Source organism: Chrysoperla carnea, chromosome 3 (assembly GCF_905475395.1).
Source record: "Chrysoperla carnea chromosome 3, inChrCarn1.1, whole genome shotgun sequence".
Taxonomy (NCBI): domain Eukaryota; kingdom Metazoa; phylum Arthropoda; class Insecta; order Neuroptera; family Chrysopidae; genus Chrysoperla; species Chrysoperla carnea.
In genome coordinates this window covers 7,298,290-7,321,522 of record NC_058339.1, presented here as the reverse complement: position 1 = coordinate 7,321,522, position 23,233 = coordinate 7,298,290, and the positions used below count along the sequence as shown (strand labels likewise).

Sequence of the window (23,233 nt, the reverse complement as noted above, 5' to 3'; positions counted from 1 at the left end):
TCACGTATGATGATCTATCTCACAGATGCTTATTATTGTCTTGCAAATTTCAAATTCGAATTGATAATCAAAGAACGATTTTAATCGATATATAGTGTGTCGTATTTAAGATGAAAATACCCTCATATTTTCGTTATTTTTAGGAATATTAACAAGAAATTTTCATACAGTCATACAAGGTGATTATTAAGATATTTAACCGAAATCAGAACTTAGATAGACGCTTCCAGTAAATTTTTCGATGTACCAAAAACACGTCGAATCGATTGTAGGGACCAAAAAAATGATTCCTATAATAAAAAATTTACATTTAAAAGTGTTTCGAATTAAATATACTCGCTTAAAAAAATTGTGACATCAAAACACTTCAGAATCGTGCGTCATGAATCATGACGTCATCTGATATGACACTTCATAAAATACTAAAGAGTTTATACAACTAGAGAAGAACGTCAGGGCCCAAAACTTGCGATATGATGAATAATTGAGAAGACTGCCAGTGAATTCACTGTGTCCTTGTCTAATGTATATGTCATTGGCTAAAAATTGTAGTTAAAAAATGATTTATGGAATATTATTTAATACATTAAAAGATATTCAAAAACTAGAAACGTCGTTGAAAGTGTCTATTCCTTGCGTATGATTTTAAATTAAAAACCAATATATATTTCTTACACATTGTACTTACATATAATGGCAAAGCTATAACTAATATCATAGGTTTAAAATAAATACACTACATATGTTGATTTTGGTGTTCACATTCACTACCAATTATGTAATCAATTTATCATTTTAAAACAGCATTAATCAACTTTATAACGAACGGAATTATTACATATATATCACTATATAATATATTATTATTTAAAGTTACTCCAATCAATGCGTGGCATATTTGGTATGCTGTATCTTATCCCATGTGAAAATAAATCTGTTGCGGAATTCAGAAAGAGAATATATGAAGTAAAACTATCTCTGAAAATGTCAGAAAAAGTCTGAAAATATCAAATAAATGATTAATCAATCATTTAATGACAGAAAATGGTAATAGATTGAGACTCTTTCGAAAGAAATATTCACTAACGCCTTAGACCACTTAGGCTTTAATATTGTTTAAGATCTAAATTATCCATTAAAGAAACCCGAAGAACCTGGAAAACGAAATAGTAGTAGTATTGTAGTTAGGTTAGGTTAGGTTATATTGGCTGTCCACGAAGGACACACTTAGGCTATAGAGCCCATTGTGATACCATATATGTGTTTTACCACCTTTCCGCTGATAATTTCATTTATCAGCTCCTCAATTTCAGAGGCTGCGAGTGCACCTCCTTCATGCATATACCATGCACTACAACAGACCATCAAGTATTAATTAAATTAAATTTGTTGCGACGGCGGGAATCGAACCCGCTACCCTATCCGAGCTAACAACTGAGCTAACAGGGCGACTGTAGTTAACTACAAAACAAAATATTTAGTTTTGTAAAATTTAGATGACTACACCTAATTTCCAAATGTATTTGGTTCATAGATGATAATCACTATTCATTTTTGCTATTCGCTGACTGGATTATGTTGTATTGGATTCGAATGTCATGTAATATGTAATATATTATAATTCATATATATAAATGTATATCTTCTATTCTGCAGTTAATATATTTCAACGAAATTGATGAATACAATTCGATTTATAATTTATTTAATTAAATATTATTTTGATAATTAATTTACACTTATGATCATTGTTTAAGATTTATTTATAGTTACTTTCATTTGTTTATATAAAACATATTCTGTGTTCTTGGAAAATTCATTTTACCAAACATGAACTGTTGGTATACATGTAGAACTTCGATAGCTGGGTTATCGAATAAGGTTTATTAAATAGTCCGCAAGACAGCAACGTTTTTATTAAATGATCCATACATACTTGAAACTTGAGTAGCGTTCTTTTGATGAATCTACAAAACTTTTTTTCAACGCTGAAACGCAGTCTGAAAAAACGCAGCACAGTCGAGTATTTATACCAAATTTCCGGACAAAAGTCAGAAAACTCAACTTTTGTTTTGCATTGAAAATTAATTTTTAGTGTAGGAAGTTACATAACCACTCCATTACAAACAGATCGCTTGAGTTACCTTATTATTTTATTGTTTAATGATTATTAATGTTTTCAAGTGGTCATAGTGTTCGACAAATTCCCTCTGCTGACGTTATCATGTTCATTTGAAAACGTAGCACTTTCGAAAAAAATCGTAAAAAGAAAGTTTGGTAGACTCCTCAAAAAAAAAGCATCCACGAAGTTTCAAATGTGTTTTCCCGTGGACTATTTGCAATATATTTGCAGTAAAATTTTTTCAATCAGAATAATTTGTTTTTATAATTATTAAGGTTAATATTTCATACAAAAATAAAACAAATATTAATTATAAATTAATTATTATTAAAAAAACACAATTGAAAAATCACAAATCCAATACATCAAACATATTAAATATTATAATTAAAAAATAAAATCATATTTTTAAAATTAAAATCATACAATTAATTGGTATTTATGTTAGTTGAACTGAACATAAAATATATATTTTATATGGTTTTTATAAAATTAAAATAAAATAGAAATTAATGAACCTTTAATAACCCCGCAAATGGGTGTGTTAAACACCCTCCAATCAATGCTTAATAATAACTATATTATTGATAAATGGTAAGTAAACCTGGTAGTCTAAATTTGAACTACCGAAAAAGTTTTAAATAGTATGAATTTTTATCGCCAGAATATCAGAATATATCTGATTTGAATTTGAACATTTTGAGTGGTTTTTAAAAAATGTTGGTACAAGTGTTGCCCCCTAGTAGTCTAAATTGGAACTATTGAAAAAGGGTCCACTTCCTATTTTAATTAGTACGAAGTATTTTCGTCAGTTTTCGGTCGAATAAGGGATTTGGATATCTAACTGACGATAATCACCTTTTTTGAAAGAAAACAACTCACAAATGTAAACCTAATGTTAAACTCTTAGTGTAGTGTAGTCGGCTTGGTGTATCTCTTAGCCGAAAGTAGGTATTTTCTGTCATCATTTGACTCCAAAAAGAATCGATAAGTTTTTCAATTTTCTATCAAAATAATTTTAAATTGTTCAAAAGTTTCTAATTTCATGTAAACGCACCATCTGTATTTATTTAAAGGAGTTTAAAACGTGTTTCGTCTGTTACAAAATCATTTAAACTATCTTTTTAATTCTGTCCAAAAATTTCTCCATGTTTTTCCAGATTTTTCCTTTATTTGAAATCTTAAATTTACATCAAATCACCGTCATTGATAATAGTTTAAAAAACACATACTTTACAAGAATTTTTAACGATTAAGCTTGACGTTGGACTAAGTTTTGTTTATTCTTCATATTCTAACTCACAATCGTGTCTTTACTACTTTATTTCGATTCCAAGAACTTCAAACAAACGTAAAATCTATCTTATATTACCATAGTTATAAGTTATGTATTTAAAAGTTGTGTGAAATCATTTTACAATTTTAACATTTTTCGTTCCCGTGCATTTTTTTTTTAATAGTTTTATTATCTTTTTAGTTCAATTTTATACCCAGTTATTTCTGTCAATTAATTTTGTTTTTGATTTTATTAATGCCAATATATTTTTGACATAAATAATTTAAAAGCATTTATTAATTTAAACATATAATTGATACTTTTTAATTGATTTTTAAAAAAGTCATTTTTTAAAATATGAATATTTTTATTAATACAAATGTCAAATATAAACAAAAAACTATACATAATATAATATAGAGAAATGCCCACAATAATGTAATCATTATTTTAAAATTTTAAAATAATACGTGAAATAATAATTTAATATTAAAATAATTAATATAATTTGATGGCTAGAAAAGAAACCTGTTGAAAAAATATTTATTTTGTTGACAATAGATAATGATCCTAGAGTTATTATGAGTGAATAGAAGCTAGCAGTCAATTCTTGCAGAATTTGTTGACAATTCCATTTTTTTAAAATGGTGACAATTTCATTTATAGGGATTCTAAGTATGGAATATCGGGAACCAAGAAGATGAGGGTCGAAAAATCAACTTAAAGATTTTCCTTTATTTGAGAGAACTCAAATATTTCAATTTCAATTAAAATATTTCCAAAAATTTGTCCCAAAAAATAATAGCTCACTAAGTATCCTTTTCATCTCATCTGATGTCATTGACCATCACTTTGATATTGATTAAAGATGGAGTGTTATAAGTTTAGAGTGTTTATCTGTGCGCCTGCGTGTTTCTCAGTGGCATCGTAGCCCCTAAATGGTCGAACCGACTTGATCGAGAACATTATATAGCTAAGTTACCAAAAATCGGTTTACAAGGAATAAATCGCATTTGCCGGGGGTTTTTAAATTTCGTAAATTTCACTTGTATTTATGGTAGTGAATTCAAATATGAGATGCAATCGTACATCGGACAAATAAAATTACATACAAATCGGACAAATAAAATTACTTTGAATTGTTTGTTAGTGAATATATGTTCATTATAAATACACTTTTTCTATCAATTATAATAAATAATGAATAAACAATATATATCAAATATTTATTAGGCAAGAGGCAAATCATTTATTTATTTATTTATTTGTTCATAATTAAAATAAAAGTTTCAATTATTATGTAAATATTCAATTATGAATATACCACTAACATATATATATTTATATTTATCAACTTATCTGACCACTGTCCAATTATGTGGGATTGGACTTCCGCCCCCGTGTTACCCGAATCATCACTATCCATATAATGATGTGATATAATATACAGAGTGCCTGTGAAACGATAGTGATAGTGTAGAAACGATTTTAAGTCGAAAATGTCTTATATACTTTTGTCCAAAACCCAATATTTATAAGGATGTATGAGCATGATAGAAATGGTTTTTTTTTTATAGACAGTATTTTACTTAAAGTATATATGCTCTTTTTCTCTTTTTTTTGTCTTTATCACTGTCTAGCAACCCGTTATTGCTCTCCTAATAATTGAAGACGTCTCTCTGTAGAGCAATTGGGTCGTCTCGAGATAATATGTCCCCAAAGATAATGTCAAGAGGAGTTAAGAGTCTGATGACCAAATGATGCCAACGGGGGGACATTAAACTTATTTACTCAAAAATGTTTTTACATTATTGGTTAAATTTAAAAGTGCACATAACTGCTTAATTATAGAGTTTTGGATAAAAGTATATACGACACTTTCGACTTAAAATTTTCAAAAGAATATGCTCTTAAAATATGGCCATCGAGTCACGGGACACCCTGTATAGAATGTTCATGGAGATTTCAACTTCAAAAAAAAAAAAATTTTTTTATTATAATTCTGTTGGTAAAAATAGAACCTTGTATGAGCCACTTACTAACAATGAGTCGATGGAGGGTTTGTTTAAAAATTATTGACATATAGATGTGACATCAAACGTATGATTGATACCCATGATGGTAAAAGGTTGTCCCGACAAACCAGAAGGCTTGGTTCAATTTCGACTTCAGTGTACCTACTTTTCTACGCTTCAAAACAAAAAGATGTAAGTTGTCCAACATTAGGTATAATTTTCGCTTTATCAGATGGCGTATAAACTTTGTAAAATTTTACGTGTTATTTAGTTATCATCTTCGGCTTTGCCTGAACAGCGGACTGTTAGTGTTAGGGTTTGAATGGAAGCAAGGCTTAATGTTTTAAGTTTTCACCAAAAAGATGCGTAAACTTTTAAATCTTTCTCCAACTAAATGACTTTCTACAACCTACATTTTGATAAATTTCCAGAAATGAGCCAGAATTTCTAGAGGTGAACAAATGAGAACTAAGAATTTTTTATCCTATAGTCTTAACCCACTTCCAAAAAGAATATTCTAAATTCGACTGTATTTTTTTAATATTTTTTACCTTAGAAGTTTTGACTAGGTGAACCAATTTTGATGATTTTTTATTTATTTGAAAGCTGGTGCTGATTTGTCGACTTTTTTTGTTAAAAGTATTTTTATATTCGATATTTACCTAATCAATTCTGTTTTTTTTATTTGTTAATTGATTAAATAGAGAATGTTTACTGTAATTATTATTTCACATGGAATGAGAAAGCTGCTATTTTTTAGTTTTCCATAAAATAAACATAATACAAGTTTGTATATATTTTTCAATTAAAATAATTGATTGATCTTTTTTCATGAAATACCATCGATGATTGAAAAGAGCAATGACTACAATGACTGGCTACATTTTAGGCAGATAAATGGCTATTCCGTTATCAATTTAAAGTGCGTTTTAAAAATTTTATTAATTGATCAAAGGATCTCGTACGATAAGATAGGAAAATGGTTGTCTGTGAAACTTTTTCAAACCACCTCCAAAATGTTTTTCCGGTTGTTCTGATCAAAAGCTCTCGCGACTACAAAAATTTTTACGGTTAGTTTTCGAACTAGAGGTGCACAAAGCTACATATATATTTTAATTTTTAACCCCCGAACTTAAAAAAAGAGTGTAATAAGTTTGAACGCTATGTGTATCTGTCTGTCTGTCCTTGGCATCGTAGTGCCTAAACAGATGAACCGATTTTGATTTTTTTGGTTTTATTTGAAAGGTAATTTAATGGAGAGTGCGAATTTAGGATTCCGTAGCCGAAAAATTGGTCGGATGTTTTTTAAATTTTGTAAATTTCACTTGTAGTATATATTATATTAAATGAATTGGTAAAATCGCTTATATTTAGATTCATAGCTATCTATTTGTTGGAAATATTAAGAAAAAAATTCAAGTATTTAATAAAATGTTATTTTAAAATATGAAGCGTTCAGGTTTGTTAATATAATTGTGTGGCATGCACACTCAAAACACATTATTCATTTTATAATAAATTGGGTACTTATTATTTTATAATAAATTGGTAAAATAAATTATGTTGCAATAATGAAATACTACTAAAATTGCAGTCATTAATATAATTAAAATAATTCATTTAGTTTTCGTTGTATTTATAATTTTCAACTTGTTCAGAACACATTTTCAATTTTCATTAAAAAATTTGTTTAGTACAGTAAAAATAATTCACAAATACTAAATCAGAACAAAAAACTAAATTTTTTTTACAAATTCCTGTGCATTTAAATATAACGATATTGATATTTTAATATTAATAAAACTCTTTTAAGCCTTCGTTTCATCTTGTTTTAAGTAAAGACATAAGAAAGTTAAGACAATACTATTTATCCAGAATGTTCGATTTACATCTAGGCATATAAATATCAAGAGTATGACAGATTACATGCGTTAAGAATTGCATCTAAGTAAGAGGTATGATAGGTGTTATATTAAATTGCAAAAGTGACTTGTATCGTGGCTTATCTGTTGTAGTTCATCTATTCAACTAAGAAACTCCCACTCTCCAAGCGTCTTACAACTATCTCAACGTATATCGAAGCTTCAACACATGTATATAATACCTCTCACTTAAATGCATTGCTTAACGTATGTATTCTGTCATACTTGTGATATTTATATGACTAGATGTAAATCGAACATTCTGTATAATTAAACGATCAAACGAACTTACCTGTACGTGAAGTTCGATCGTAATTATACGATATTTTCGCCGAAATGATTACATGAGTAGTGACATCTCTTGTTGCTACTTATAACCACGTTTTTTAGAGTTCAAGTTTTGAACTTGGCGCCTTCCTTAGAGGTAGCGGCCTTTTACTGTAACTATCTTCATAACTTTCAAAGCCTAAAAAATTGTTCGAGAGAATTATGGGAAAGGATATTCTTTAAGAATTTCCTAGGGATTTAGTGTATGGGTGGGACTGTAATCATTTCGGCGAAAATATCGTATAATTACGATCGAACTTCACGTACAGGTAAGTTCGTTTGATCGTTTAATTATACTGCAATTTTCGCCTCATGATTACATGAGTAGATGTTCAGAGCCTGAGAACAATTTTTTTTTTTTTTTTTTTTTTTTTTTTTTTTTTTTTTTCAATTTACTCTAATTGTCAATCTGTTTTCATAATTATTAAATAAGTGACTATTTCGATATGTTTTCATTGGAAGAGTTAAGAAGAACTGCTTCCGCAAAGTCATTAAATCGACTTGTTATTGGTATTTCGTAAAATCTGGCAAACTCCTGCGATCTCTCGGATTATCCTGCTGTTTTTCGTATGAGATCTAGATTTCTGCTTTTGATGTGGATGCATGTCGCTTACTATTGGCATACAATTTTTCATGTACTCCACACTCTGTTAAATAAGCCTTTATGCAACGACTTAATGTTAGAGATGAACCAGCATTGTGTAGCGAATAGATATGAATAGTCTTTTTTCATCGGCTCTTATAGATTTTGTGACAAGGGATCTGAGTAGCGTGCTCGCCACGCAGAGTTCTGGTTTATCCGCGAAGAACGGGATATGTAAAATCGGTTGCAAAGCTCCTGGTCTAGAAGTTTTTATGATAGCTGGAATTTTATTCGAACGCTGTCTTCGTATTGTGGGATATTGTCTATTGAGATTAAGGCAAAGGTTTGCATTCTATGTCCTGTTCCTAAAGCCAGCAGGATTATCAATTTTACCGTTAATTGCTGTAAAGATAATTGGGTTAACGGGTACAAATTGGCTGTTTTACTTAGAACTGGTTCTGTGTCCCAGGTTGAATCATATTTTGGCTTTATGGGTCTAAGTTTGAAAATTCCTTTGAAAAAACGCTAAATGTATGGATCATAAACAATATTTTTGTTGATATTATCGAAAAAGCAGATCTTGCAGTGTTCAGCGTCCCATATGTTGCACCATTTTTAAATTTTTGTGATAAAAATTCCAGAACTGCGTTTGGATCAATATTGAAAGAATCACGTCCGTTTCCTATAGAAAATATCCACCAATTTTTTAATGCGCTATTGCATTGCTTTAATGTTAAGTCCGCTAGGGACGCTGTTAAAATATCTATTACTGGTTCTCTTCCCTGATAACCTGGCGGCCGCCAGGATAAGTGTTTGGGCCATTGGATGATGGTGATGATTGCTAAGCGGAGAAGTTAAAAGATATTTATTAGGTTTGAATATTACAATAACACTTGAAGCCTTGTCGTTGATTATTTTTGAAGTACTCGTGTTATTAAGGCAAAAAGTTGAAAGGCATAAAAATAATGACTTTCCCAGTTTATTGTAAAAACATCTATAGCAATAGCATCTGGATCACGCTTGAAGGCGCAATATTTTTTACATTTAGAGTTTACTCGTGACGCAAATAAATCAATTGAAATATGATTTGTTCTAATTGTTTTATGATTTGCTTACATGAGTAATCTGCCAAACTCCATTCCATGTCTATATTTTTTATGCGAGATTGTTTATCTGCTTCTTTATTGTCTTTTGATGCAGTATAAGAGGCATAAAGCCAAATTTTGCGCTCTTCGCACCACTCCTAAATTTCTTTGGCAAGTAAGTGTAAGTTTAGGTATTGTGATCCACCCATTTTATTTATATATGCTTTTGCTGTTGAATTATCAACTCTGATCAAAATTTCGCAATGGAAGAGATCAGCTGCGAGACATTTTAATGCTAGGAAGGTAGCTCGAAGTTCCAGGTTATTAATATGTAACCCTTTTTCTTCTGATTTCCACCAACCATGAGCTTGCTTGCCATCACAATATGCTCCCCATCCGGTTAGCGAAGCGTCTGAGAAAATTTCTTTTTTATAAATAGCCATTCTAATCTTTCGTGACGTTTTGGGTTTATTTTCCTTCCACCATCTTAAATCATCTAAGATATAATTTGGTAGCTTCATACTTTTATCGAAATCTTCTTTGTTATGCGCAAGAGCTTCTGTTTTAGCTTTTTCTAATAACTTACAATGCAAAATACAGTATTCAACTGTTGGACATGCAGCTATTAATGAACCGATTATTTGAGCAAATAATATTATTTTACAAGATCATTTCGTCATCAAGGTATTTATTTGGTTTAAGATAAGCTCTCGTTTTTTATCAGTTAGCTCCAAACAGAATTTTTCTGTGTCAATATAGAACCCCAAATCAATCATGTGCTAGGTTTTAAATTACTTTTATCCCAATTGATAATGAACCCAAGAGAAGTTAGTAATTCTGTCATTGCTCTTAAATTCTTTATGCAAGAATTGTCTTTTAAGGCTACGCAGAGGAAATCATCAAGATATACTACGGATAAAAACCCTTTCTCTCTAAGAATATTAATAACTGGTTTACATTTTGGTAAATACAAAGGGCGCGTTGGCAATGCCAAACGCTAAGCACTCAAATTCATAATCCACACCCATAAATATTTTCTACATGACTTATGCCCTGAATCAAAAAATAGGCGTCCTTAAGATCAATAGTTCCCATACAAATTCTTGGTGCTATTAACTTACAGACGGTTTTAAAATGGTCTATAGCAATGTATTGATTGATATTTTTAAGGTTTAGTATAAACTTGTTGAATCCATCAGATTTTGGAACTATAAAGAAGGGTGAAATAAATTGATCCTCAACTGTGCACCTAGATTTAATAATCTTTGAATCTCTAACTTTAATGCAAGAGTTTCAGGTTTTGTCCATTTGCGCTCCGGTGATGGTTCCGATAATATGGTTTCGTTATAAAAGGTATTTTATAGCCCTTAACGCATTGCAATATAAAAGGGTCTGATGTTATTGTAGCCCATCTATTGAGGAACGAGCTTAATCTCCCTGCGATTTTTACCTCAGATTCCTCAGTTAGTGTCGACGAATTCTTGTTGGCTTGAATTGTCTTGATTTCGTGATTTTGGACTCAAGGAATACAAGCTTTTCTAGCTACAGTTTGTCCCCGATACAAGTCAATTAAAATTTGTGATGTATCCCACAATTGTAATAGCATTATTTTAAAACCAATTTCCTCTTTATTCTTTTTCAAAGGAGGTTCTATAACAAGACTTAATTCTGATAATACGGAGAAAGCTAAATTTTTAGTGTATGAAAAATATTTGTCCCTTTTTAGGGAGCCATCATTGAATGAGGCGAATAATTCTGGGTTTAATTTTGGGTATTTTTGGAGAAGAAATTCTTTTATCTCTTTTGTTCGTCCTGTTTTCAACCAGGCTTTCTACCGAGTTGAAATATGCTTGGATAACTTTAATTCTTGCGGTTCTGCTGACGGTGTTTCCCCGATAATTTTTAATATTTCTCTGTCTAATTCGTTATTTGTCGACAATGCCTCTTGATTAGATTCTCGATCTACGATTTCTAATATGTCGTCTGTCTGGCCTTGTACCATCTTTGTGAGAAGAGAAGGAAATAATTTATTTGGTTATGCCTTACCTCTCGTGTAAGTTCAACCATATGTCTTCGGCTATGTCTTATCTCTCGTATAAGCTCAGCCGTGTGTATTTCCGTATTGTGTTATGTCTCGCATAACCTCAACGGTATTGTTTATTTATTGACAGTTTTATACATAATGGTGACATATCAGAATCTGATGTTACTAATTTAAATTAAATGATTTATTTGGTTATGCCTTACCTCTCGTGTAAGTTCAACCATATGTCTTCGGCTATGTCTTATCTCTCGTATAAGCTCAGCCGTGTGTATTTCCGTATTGTGTTATGTCTCGCATAACCTCAACGGTATTGTTTATTTATTGACAGTTTTATACATAATGGCGACATATCAGAATCTGATGTTACTAATTTAAATTAAATGATTTATTTGGTTATGCCTTACCTCTCGTGTAAGTTCAACCATATGTCTTCGGCTATGTCTTATCTCTCGTATAAGCTCAGCCGTGTGTATTTCCGTATTGTGTTATGTCTCGCATAACCTCAATGGTATTGTTTATTTATTGACAGTTTTATACATAATGGCGACATATCAGAATCAGGTGTTACTAATTTAAATTAAATGATTTTGTAAATCTATGGTAAAATATTTTGAACGTCTATAGTTATATATTTCATATGTCTATGACTAAATATTTTGTATATCTATGATTAAATATTTAATACGTCTATAATTTCATATTTCTTCTTGGAAATGCATGACATACGTAAAATAATTTAATAAAATATATTATGATTGAATATATTATATAAATAAACTAAATTTATTATTTTTCGACTGGATCTCAAAATTATTTAATATTGTTTATTTTACGCACCACTTATAACATGCAATATTTTTAATTAAATAATAGATAATTCCAATATGCACTTGCCTTGATCTATTGAGCGATTCAGAGGAGTTGTTTCTTCTAAATTTTCTTTATCGGCACTGACACTATCCCTCTGTTTGTTGTATTTTTCAATTTGCGTTTCATTCTTCGAAGTTGTTTTTCCCATTTTTCATATTTACCGTGGTCGGAGTGTTTTCTCTTGTGACCACCCATTTTTATATATAAGTAATATAAAAATACACGGTTATTTTACTATCCACAGTTAATATAAAAAATTTTAAATTATAAATTTATCACAGTAACATTAAACACGTGTATTATGTTCGCACGAAAAAATGTTATGAAGATAGTTACAGTAAAAGGCCGCTACCTCTAAGGAAGGCGCCAAGTTCAAAACTTGAACTCTAAAAAACGTGGTTATAAGTAGCAACAAGAGATGTCACTACTCATGTAATCATGAGGCGAAAATTGCAGTATAATCCAAAATTATTAATATTAAACCAGAATAGTAGAAGCCATTCTATTTGAGTCTCGATATGTTTTTTCGAATAAAATTCTGATTTGATTCTACTATTTTTATTTATGTAATTTGAGTAATGATAAAATTTATACGTATAGTTTAACCGAATGTGACATCTCTATTAAAAGTTAATTAAATGTTTTTCATTTAATATTTTACAAGGTGACAGATTATAATTTATATTTTTTACAAACTTTTACTAAACTTGCCTTGTTTGTATGAAATTTTGCATACGCGTTTAGTTAGGATGGCAATCCACGGTTAGCAATGCAAGAGACGTCATTCTAAACCCAATATAACAGATCGACCAAGATTGCGAGGTGGTTATTTTTTATACACTCTCATGGTATGAGTATCAAATGAAAAATGATATGGGCTAGCAATGAAAAATAAACATGGCCTAATTTTCCCATCGTTTCCACCTTATTTTTGTTATACATACCTTTTATAGTTTTAAATAAAAAATACTTTTTAAATAACAAGCTTGTACTCTAATAAAAAGTAGAAACAAATTCATATATGACTATCAAAACGACAGATTTAAATCGAGTGTCTTCATATATCTTTTACCAATTTTTACTTCTATTTTACTACTCATATTTAAAATTTATTTTCAGTTCATTTCAAGAATATATGAATTGTGGAACCAACACGATGCGACAATCATGCGGTGAAGAAGCAGCACAATTCACTCGTTCATTTATGGATCGTATGTCTTCGAACCTAATTAAAGTAAGTAATAATTTACACAAAATCTCTATGCATCATATGATTATCACATATGACTATGACTATTCTCTTTCATTCATCATATCGCATCCACTTACATGCTAGCAGATCCCTCGCGCTCTCTTTGTATATAAACTCTTTGGATTCAGAACCATTCATATAAGATGCTTATACATATTACCTTGCAAAAATTTGAAATTTAACATTAAATTTTTAATTAAATGAATGATTAAAAAACAGTTTCGATAGCTTTGATGACATTTTTTGGACTTTAACTAACTTTTAAGACAAAAGAAATGGGATTTTTTTTAAATGTCTATTTCATATTAAAATTTAAAAAATATGAAAATAAATTGTCTTTTATTTAAATTTAGTTACATTGTATGGAGTATGGTGATGATCAATGCAGTGCATCAAGTGCTACCGCAACATTCGCATTGAAAACAACATTATTAACAGCATTAACAGCAATATTAGTTACATTAAGAGGCTATGTACTATTTAGTTAGATATTAATGGAAAAATTGTAATTAAATATTATCATCATTAATTTATTACTAGACATTACAATTTATTATATATTTTAATTCATGAAGAAAAACAATATCATGTTTTTTTGTATGTAAATAAAAAATTTATATATCAAATATATATGTATTTAAAAAAATCAAGGAAAAACAAATATTAAAAAGTCGTATTTTGTTAGATTTCTTAGAAAGTGTACAAAATATAATGAAAAATTTAAAAAAAAAATATGCTGGTTATATTTGAAAATGTTTGGAAAAATGTATGTATCTATTATTATCGTCAAAAATATATGTACTTTTATTCTAAAACATCAAAAATTTATAAATGTCTAGATTCTTCAATTTTTAGGACTTTTATCATGGTTGATTATACGTTTTAAATTTTATTTAAAATTATAGTTATACAGGCGTGGATTCAGCACTCAAAAAAAGGTGATGGACACGGTATAGTCACCCAAATCAACACAATCGGCTAAATGCGAGTCGGAGTATGTACTCGCTCATGATCGACAGGCCCGTAACTAGGGCGTGGAATATGTTTTATACGTAAAACAAAAAGTTAGTAAAGAATCATGTAAAAGGCGCTCATTAATTTACATAAAGTCATAAATTTGCGATGTCAGTTTTTCGCTAGCTATTACTTATATGCTTAATTCCGTGACCAGGACTCCACCTTCTTGAAACTATTAGAGTTAGAATAATTTTGAGGACAAATTTGAAAAGTATGACCCAAATTTAGTAGGATTACATACTTGGTTTATCAAAATTGGATTAAATTTGGATGTGATAGAGCAAAATTTTTTGGATTCTGATGACGTCATAAAGTTAAAAAATTCGATTTTTTTGATAACCCAGGCAAATTTGATCCGATTTGATTGGAATTTTTTTTAAAACCCACTAATTTTGGGCCATTCTTTTCAGCTGTGATGTCAGTTTTCGCTAGTTATCTCTTATGTGCTTAATTCCAGGACCAGGATTCCACATTCTTGAAACTTATTAGAGCTAGGTTAATTTTGAGCACAAATTTCAAAAGTATGACTCAAATATAGTAGGATTACATACTTGGTTTATCAAAATTGGATGAAATTTGGATTTGAGAGAGCAAAATTAAATTTTTTGGATTCTGATGACGTCATTAAGTCGGATTTTTTTTTGAAACCCACTAATTTTGAGTTATTCTTTTCAGTTGAGATGTCAGTTTTTTGCTAGCAATCACTTATGTGCTTAATTTCAGGACTAGGACAATGTATTATTTTAAATAAAACGCATGATTTATTGCAAATTTTATAAGATAACAGCACTACGGTCGATTTACCTGTCCCTTACATCTACTATGCTCCCTGTCACAATTATCAAAACGTATAAAAAACTGAATTTAATTGAAAAGAGAAATAACGTATTATTAAAAATTAGAAATTCAAAAAAGAATTAAAAAATTATAAAAAAAAATTGTTTTTTCATTTTAATAATTTTTTTAATATTTGAAAAAGTGCCTTTTATGTTTTTTTTTAATGCGTAATTAATTATATCAAAAAAATATTATCAAAATTATGTATATAAAATATATTATATATATATATCGAGTTACAAAAATTTTTTCCAAATATTTATCAGAAATGCAATATCAAAGAAAAAATTATAAAAAATATATGATATAATTTAAAAAGTTAAGAGACTGATTTCAATTTATATCATTTGTACATATTAGTTTATAAAAAAAATAAAAATACAAAATCAATCCTAGATAATTATTAATAGTTAATAAAGTAAAAATTTTAAATAACCATTTTAGCAAAAACTATAAATAATGATGATAAGTACTGTTATTTTTCGAAGAGCTAAGGTGAGTTTTAGCATTTTGATCAAAAATAAAACGAAAAGAATATTAAGGTGTTTCGATACCAAATCGAAAGTGTTACGAAAAAACTGATATTTTGTGTGTCGATGAATGAGTATTTAATACGACTTCTGTATAAATTTCAAGTCGATTGTCTCTTTAAGAGTCCTTTCTACATGGTGGTATACAAGGTGTTCTATTATTGACTGCAAAACTATTGCCTCCTGAAAAAGCTGAGAAAAAAAAGAAGAAAATGTTCTCTACCAAATTTGGATCTAAGGCCTAATTTACGAGATAATTAACTTACTCGTATTATAATCAATTAATAAGAAATACATTCCTCAAAATCAAGTTCATCCAATAAAACACTACTTAAACAAAGCATGTGTTTTATCATAGTGGAAGGAGTCTTTAAATGCAAAATTATTACAAAAAAAGAAAAAAAACTCTGTTGATAGTTAATTTCTCCTAAACCGTTCAGATAATCGATATGAATTTTTCACAAAAGACGTATAAAAGAATGATTAATTGATAAGTAAAATTTCAAACTTTTTGGATTATTTTTATTTCTTCGATATCGAAATACTTTAAGTGGAATTATTTAAAATAATAGACAATTTTATATAACCACGTATTAGAAATTGATCAATGCTACAACTTACTTTTGGTTTTCTTAATAAACTTCTTTTTTTTTTAAACTTAGTAAAAGTATTTTTCAGTATTATTCATTTTATAAAAGAAAAATATTTATCAATGAATACTTCCTATAATTTCAACCAGAAAAAATAAGTAATATTTTTAAAATGACAACAATTTTACAATTATTTATAAAATTAAAGCTCGGTCGTAACAAAGATGCTATTGATAATAGGTGCTCACTGAAAGCAAATTGTTTTGTAGTTTATTTTGTACGTGTTAATTATTAAAAAATCAGTATGCAGGGGTTTTTTCAAGCGAAAAATCGATCTTGCTTGTCGATTTATCCGTGTTTTCAGGTAAAACTGAATAATGTGATTCTTACTGTCATCTATTGGCGGGTAGTAACACTTTTACTTTTTTAATTGGGAGCAGTTAACTGCTTTACCGACATTGAAACATTAAAGATAGGTATCATTAGATGGCGTGGTTACACGCTTAGTATGCAGGGGTTTTTTGGGACGAAAAATCGATCTAGATATGCTTCATTTTAAGAAAACGTCGAAACGGCTCCAACGATTTTCCCCGTTGTTTTTTTTTATAAACTATGGCATACTATTTTAAAATGACAATCTTAAATAAGATCTTATATAACACGTACATAAAACAAACAAAACAATATATTTATTCAAAAATATTCTATAAATATTGACAATATCTAAAATTAATTGAATATTTTTAAATAGTTCTCAATATAACAATAGTCTTTATATAATATATATTTGACAGTATTTGTTATATAATATAAATATAATATTGTCAAAGTAAGAATTCAACCTCAATAACGTTCTAATTGAACAAGTTCAGTTTACCATTTTTGTATATAATACATGTCTTGTAGTACAATAAAATTAAATATCTATGGAAAAAAAATGTTGCATCTTTTAAATTTTAATTTTGGCACAGTTGTTTTTTTTTATTGGTGGCAAAAGAGTTTAAGCACAAACCCCCCCCCCACCCCGGGGTAATCGATTTTTGAGTACGAAGATGGTACAACCAAATAAACAATTGTGCCAAATTGATTGTATTTTTTCTATGATGTATTTTTTAATTAATTTCTATGAAAACAGTTTTCCTGTGTAAATATTAATAATTATAATGTTAAATATTAAAAGTTAATACCTACCAAATACTTTTTAAATAATGCATCTAAAATTTTCAATAAACATCTCCTAAAACTAGTTTTGCCATTTTTTTTTCACTGACCAAAAAAACTAAAAAAAAAAAGCGTTGTTTAAAAAATATTTTTTGTTTAGTAATATTTTTAAATTTTATTATTAACATAATTATATAAAATAACATATTTGATTTAAAAGTATATCGAAAATTATTTTTATTTTGAAAAATTATTTATTAGGTTTGAAATAATAATTTTCTTTATCAAATTGTATAAAATTTATTGTAAGATTTTGTTAAAGTTTTTTAAATGTGTGTTAAGGCTGATTGATTATAAATACAGTTTACCAAGAACGTCGCCAGCCAATGTCCGGAGAGAGGGTATGAGGGGTCACGGTGCTGAATAAAACATAAAAATCATATTTGTTAATTGTAAAATATAAAAATTTTAATAAAAAAAAAATCTTTTGGGCGGGAAATTTATATCGGACGAGAAATGACTACAATTGAGTTCAATTTTTTCGAGTCCTTAGGGGGGCAGCTTACCTTTCCTGTCCTTTTCTCCATTGGTGGCGACCATGATGTAACTTCTAGTTAAGTAATTTTGAATTTGTTTCAATTATAGGCTTATTCAATTAAATAAAATAGTTATAACTTAAATAAAAAGTTAATTTTGATTCTGCATGTTTTCAATTTAACGAAACAGTCAAAAAATGCTATAAAAATAGGTACTTATACAGGGTGTTCCGTATATAAATACCTATTTCTTTCCGGTTGGTTGTCTCGATGCATATAGTTTAAGAGCGTATTCTTTTGACAATTTTAAGTAGAAAGTGCCTGATATACATTTGTCCAAAACCCAAAAGTTAAGGAGTTATGTGCAATATAATGCCCCTAAAGGTAATAGTCAAGAGGAGAGCTACCTTAAAAAATCAAGAATATACCGATATTAACTGTATTTTCAAATATTGTGGCTGGAATGCAAGACAGCGCAGGAATATCAGAGACGATTTTCTGATCGAAGAATTTCTAATAAACGAGTGTTCTTAAATGTGAGAGAACGTCTCATACAGAACATTCCGACGAAGAAGCTTTTCTGGAGCAATACATGGACTAAAATAGTCCTTCTAGTAATGAATAAATTTATATAACATTAAACTACTTTATTGGTTAAATTTAATATTGACCATAGCTCCTTAACTATTGGGTTTTGGACAAATGTATATAAGGCACTTTCGACTTAAAATTGTCCAAAGAATACGCTCTTAAGCTCTGTCTATCGAGTCACGAAACACCCTGTATACATATGCAAATATACCTATTGTAAATAAGAATAAGAAACTGCCATTGTACATTTTATAAATCTTTACAAATACACTACGTTACGATTCGGGAATAATTAGTATTTACAATATATTACAGTCTTTTCATCAATGGAATCCTTAGTTCGACTTTGTATATCGAGCATATATGTATTTACTTACCCTTGTCAAAATTAAAGAAAAAGAATCACTCCAGAAATATGTTGAGATGAGTATAAAAGCAATTATTTTTTAAATTTACTCTTCTAAAATTCTGAAAAGGTGGAAAATCTTATAAAGTAAAAGTTATAGTATTGAAACAATAACATTGAAAGATAACATTTACTTTAATATAATTTTCTTTTTTTTGTTAAATAATACTTGATATAGATTCTTCGAAACAAAATAAGTAATAAAAAGAATAACTATAGAAATATTACACACTAATACAGTCACACATCACACACAGAAAAGTATTATTAAATGTACGGCGTGCTATTTTTATACCATGTATATGAAATATACTGAGGTATATTAAGTTTAGTCCCAAGTTTGTAACGCTTAAATATATTGATGCGACGAAAAAAATTTTGGTTTTCCGTCTGTCGTCTGTCCGTCTGTCATCACGATTACTCAAAAACGAAAAGAGATATCAAGCTGAAATTTTTATAGTGTGCTTAAGACGTTAAAAGTGAGGTCGAGTTCGTAAAAGAGCAACATAGGTCAATTGGGTCTTTGGTCCGTAGGACCCATTTTGTAAACCGTTAGGGATAAAACAAATGTTTCTATGTAATTACTAGATGTACTGTTGTCACTCTGAATGTTTCCCGACACATTTAGCGTTGTAGGCTATCTAACAACCCGTTCCCCCCGCCATACACACACTACCATAGCGGACGATCCCACATCGATTATTTTGGTTGAAACCGGTTATATCCTTTTCTTGAGACAGATGCACCATTCTTGAGAACGCCTCTCGCTTTGGGACGCAGAATAGGCTTACGATTGAGTACGTGGGAATGGTTAACACTTTATTTTCAGCCTCTATGAAATGACACAATAAATCTACATTTGGCTGTGGATCAAGATTGTAAGTATAAAAAAAAGATAGATTTCTAGATATTCTATAAGCATGTATCATCCTGTATACACGAATGAACTACAAAAATTCTAGAATGAAATACTTTTCTAAATTATCGGATCGAAGTTGCTGCCAACGTAAGTACCCAAACTCACAAATGTATCACGATATTATTCGTTTATTCTTTAAAAGAAAATTGTGGTTAAAAAGAAAATACAGATTATATTGTACGAGTACTGTAATATTGTTATTGGTATTATTTATATGGTGTTTTATTAAAAAATTATCAGTTCATAAAATTTGTTATTTGATTACGTATGATGGGTTGAGTTAAGGTTTCACTTAAGAACTTTTTTTTGAGTTGAACTTTTTTATATACAGTGTGTCGCATTTAAGATGAAGACACTCTAATATTTTTGTTATTTATAGGAATATCGATTTGAAATTTTGCACAGTCATACACGGTGATGGATTACATTTTTTAAGATACGTAACCGAAATCAAAACGTTAAATTCAGTTTACTACAAATTGATAAAAAGGATCGATTATTAATATTTTGCCTAGCGTCAGAGATGGACGAAACGCAACGACTAAATAAATGTTTTCAGCCAGAAATTGCAGTCATGAAAAATATTTATAAGGGAAAATTTTTAATAATACACAAGGTATATTTTTTTCTGCTGTTATGAGAGTCTTACAAAATAGTTATATGAAATTACTTTTCTGTTGTATTCTCTGAGCTATTAACATTTTTATCATTATTTATTTTTTATTTTAATTTACTATTTCATTTACTTTTTCATTTAAAGAAAGTAAAAAAGAAAAATGTTCATCTTTAATTAAAAAAATTAATATTTAATTCGATTAAGAAATATAACTCATTCTTTATATTTAGATATTATAATTATATTAAAGAAATGAAAATAACAACTAAATGAGTTAAGTATCAATGTTTTTATAGATGACTTTTAATCGGTCATAGTGTCATTCTTGTCCATTGCGAGCAAAAAGGTAATATACAGGACTGTCAGTAGAGCCAACTTATTTTATGCCGCTTGGTCACTGAAATTATACAGAATCAAATCTCATTATACAAAGCGACAAAATTGTTAAAAAAAACAGTTCCAGTAGCAAGTGGCGCTGCGTTAAAAAGTCTCTTTTACGTTTACTTGTAAACGGATATTACTCAGAGAGCGTCCATTTCGATAAGAATAGTTTTCGAAAGAGCGACAAGCGCATCACGCCATCTACGATTAAGAAATGTTCGAACTCTCGTTATCTCAAATAATCTGTATTTTAACTCTCACAAAATTTACTTCACGTTTGAATTTTTATTTTTGTATCCAATTATACGAGGCAATCTGTTATACAAACTGGATACATAAAATAACCATATTATACACTTTTTGTATTCGATTATACAATCTGGCCGCCCTGGTTATATATAACATAGAGGCTTAAAAGCATAGGAAACGCAATAAGTGAATTATTAACCGTTAATAAAGCTTCGTTACTTCAAAAACCTCGTAAGAAGATTGGGCCGGGACAATTGAAAATATCGAGTAAATCAATTTTCTTCAATAGGTTCTGTTTTAAAAAAAATTCATCTAGATGTTTTGGACGTTATACGACGTTATAAAATTAATAACTTTTCCGATTATAAATTGTACAATTTGCATAAACTTAAACTTATATAACAATTATATTTGAAAAATTCATAAAAAGTAAAAATGTAAAAATAATTATTTTATATTTAATCATCTATATATAAATAATTTTAATCATCTAAATTTATAAATAATTACAGATATAATAGTTTATAAATAATATAATGGACATTCGTTATTCTTTTTTCAATTTTTAGAAATAATTCTTACCAAAAATATTATAAATAATGATAAAATTGACTATTGCTAATATGATTTATAGATATTTTTATAAATAGGTGTTGAAAATTGTTAACTGTTAGTGTTATCAAATTTTTTAAAAACTTATGTAAAATAACTATTTTGAACATTTCTGTTCAAAGCATGTAAAGTGTTTTATTTGTAATGTTTTGAATATTATTTATATTTCAATAAAAAAAATGGAAACATCACTGTAAATTTAATTCTGTTAAAAGTTATTTATTTAATTATTTGTGTAGCTTTTTTATAATTATATAAAATATTCATGCTACTTCGATGTAGAGGGATGAACAAAGGTCGCAAAAATCAGATTTTTTTGAGAATATCTCGTTTCCTTTGCCTTTAATCGTATTTAAATTTATTATAAAAGTTGTAGAGGATAAAATTCTCTAAAAATTTGAACCCCTATTCAAACAGTTTAGTTTTTTTTTTTTTTTTTTGTCAAATAAAGTGGGCAACCCTAATAGTTAATGTAGACAACCCTAATAATTGTACAATTTAACTACTATTATTTTTGAATTAATTAAGATTAATTAAATTTTTCATTGTATAAATGAAAATCTTCATTAAATTTTTATATTTCAAACTAATTATTTTTAATAATAATAATTTTCAGTAAAATATAATATAATATAAAATATAATACCTAAGTTATATAAATCAAACAATTGAACAGAGAGAGCATTACGCTTTTAGCTTTATACGATTGTATAGCAAAATGCATGACTTTATTCCTAAGATTATTCATATAATTTTCTGTTTGTTTTGTTTAATTATTATATTAGCACCGTTTGTTTAAAATTAAATATTTAAATCCATTAGGATTCAATCAATCAAACATGAAATATTTTTAAAAAAATATTAAATAATTCAGTTAAACAATGAAATTAAATGCTAATGGATTTAGAATTATACCATTGACCTTAGAGTTATATAGACTGAGTGTCAAACGATTTTAAGTGTGTCAACATCTAAGGTAATTGCTTAGACGCAACCATTGTAGATTCGTAAGAAAAAATGTAAAGTGATACGTAATAAATATTTTTTAAGTCGAAAAAGTTCTGTGAAATCACGATATTTTATGTAAAACAATTTGTGATATGAAAATTTAACATTCAATGTATGTTTTTTTTAATAAATGTCCCTATATTATTTTGATAAATGTCCCTAGCTGACCTAAGCAATTACCTCAGTTGTTGGCACGCTTCTCACTGTACCTACGGAAAGATAGGCGATGCTTGGTCTATGTATAACTATAAAGTCAATGAATTATACTAAAGTCCATCTACATT

General features: G+C 28.6%; 1 protein-coding gene across 1 annotated transcript in view; it reads left to right on the top strand.

The window, feature by feature from the left end:
• Window positions 1–14,030, top strand: part of LOC123296842 — a 389,524-nt gene extending 375,494 nt beyond the window's left edge. The window contains exons 5-6 of the mRNA XM_044878515.1: window positions 13,364–13,478; window positions 13,850–14,030. Coding sequence (XP_044734450.1) covers window positions 13,364–13,478; window positions 13,850–13,984 — 250 coding nt within the window. The 3' untranslated portion in view covers window positions 13,985–14,030. The remainder of the gene's footprint in view (window positions 1–13,363; window positions 13,479–13,849) is intronic.
• The last annotated feature ends 9,203 nt before the right edge of the window (window positions 14,031–23,233 follow it).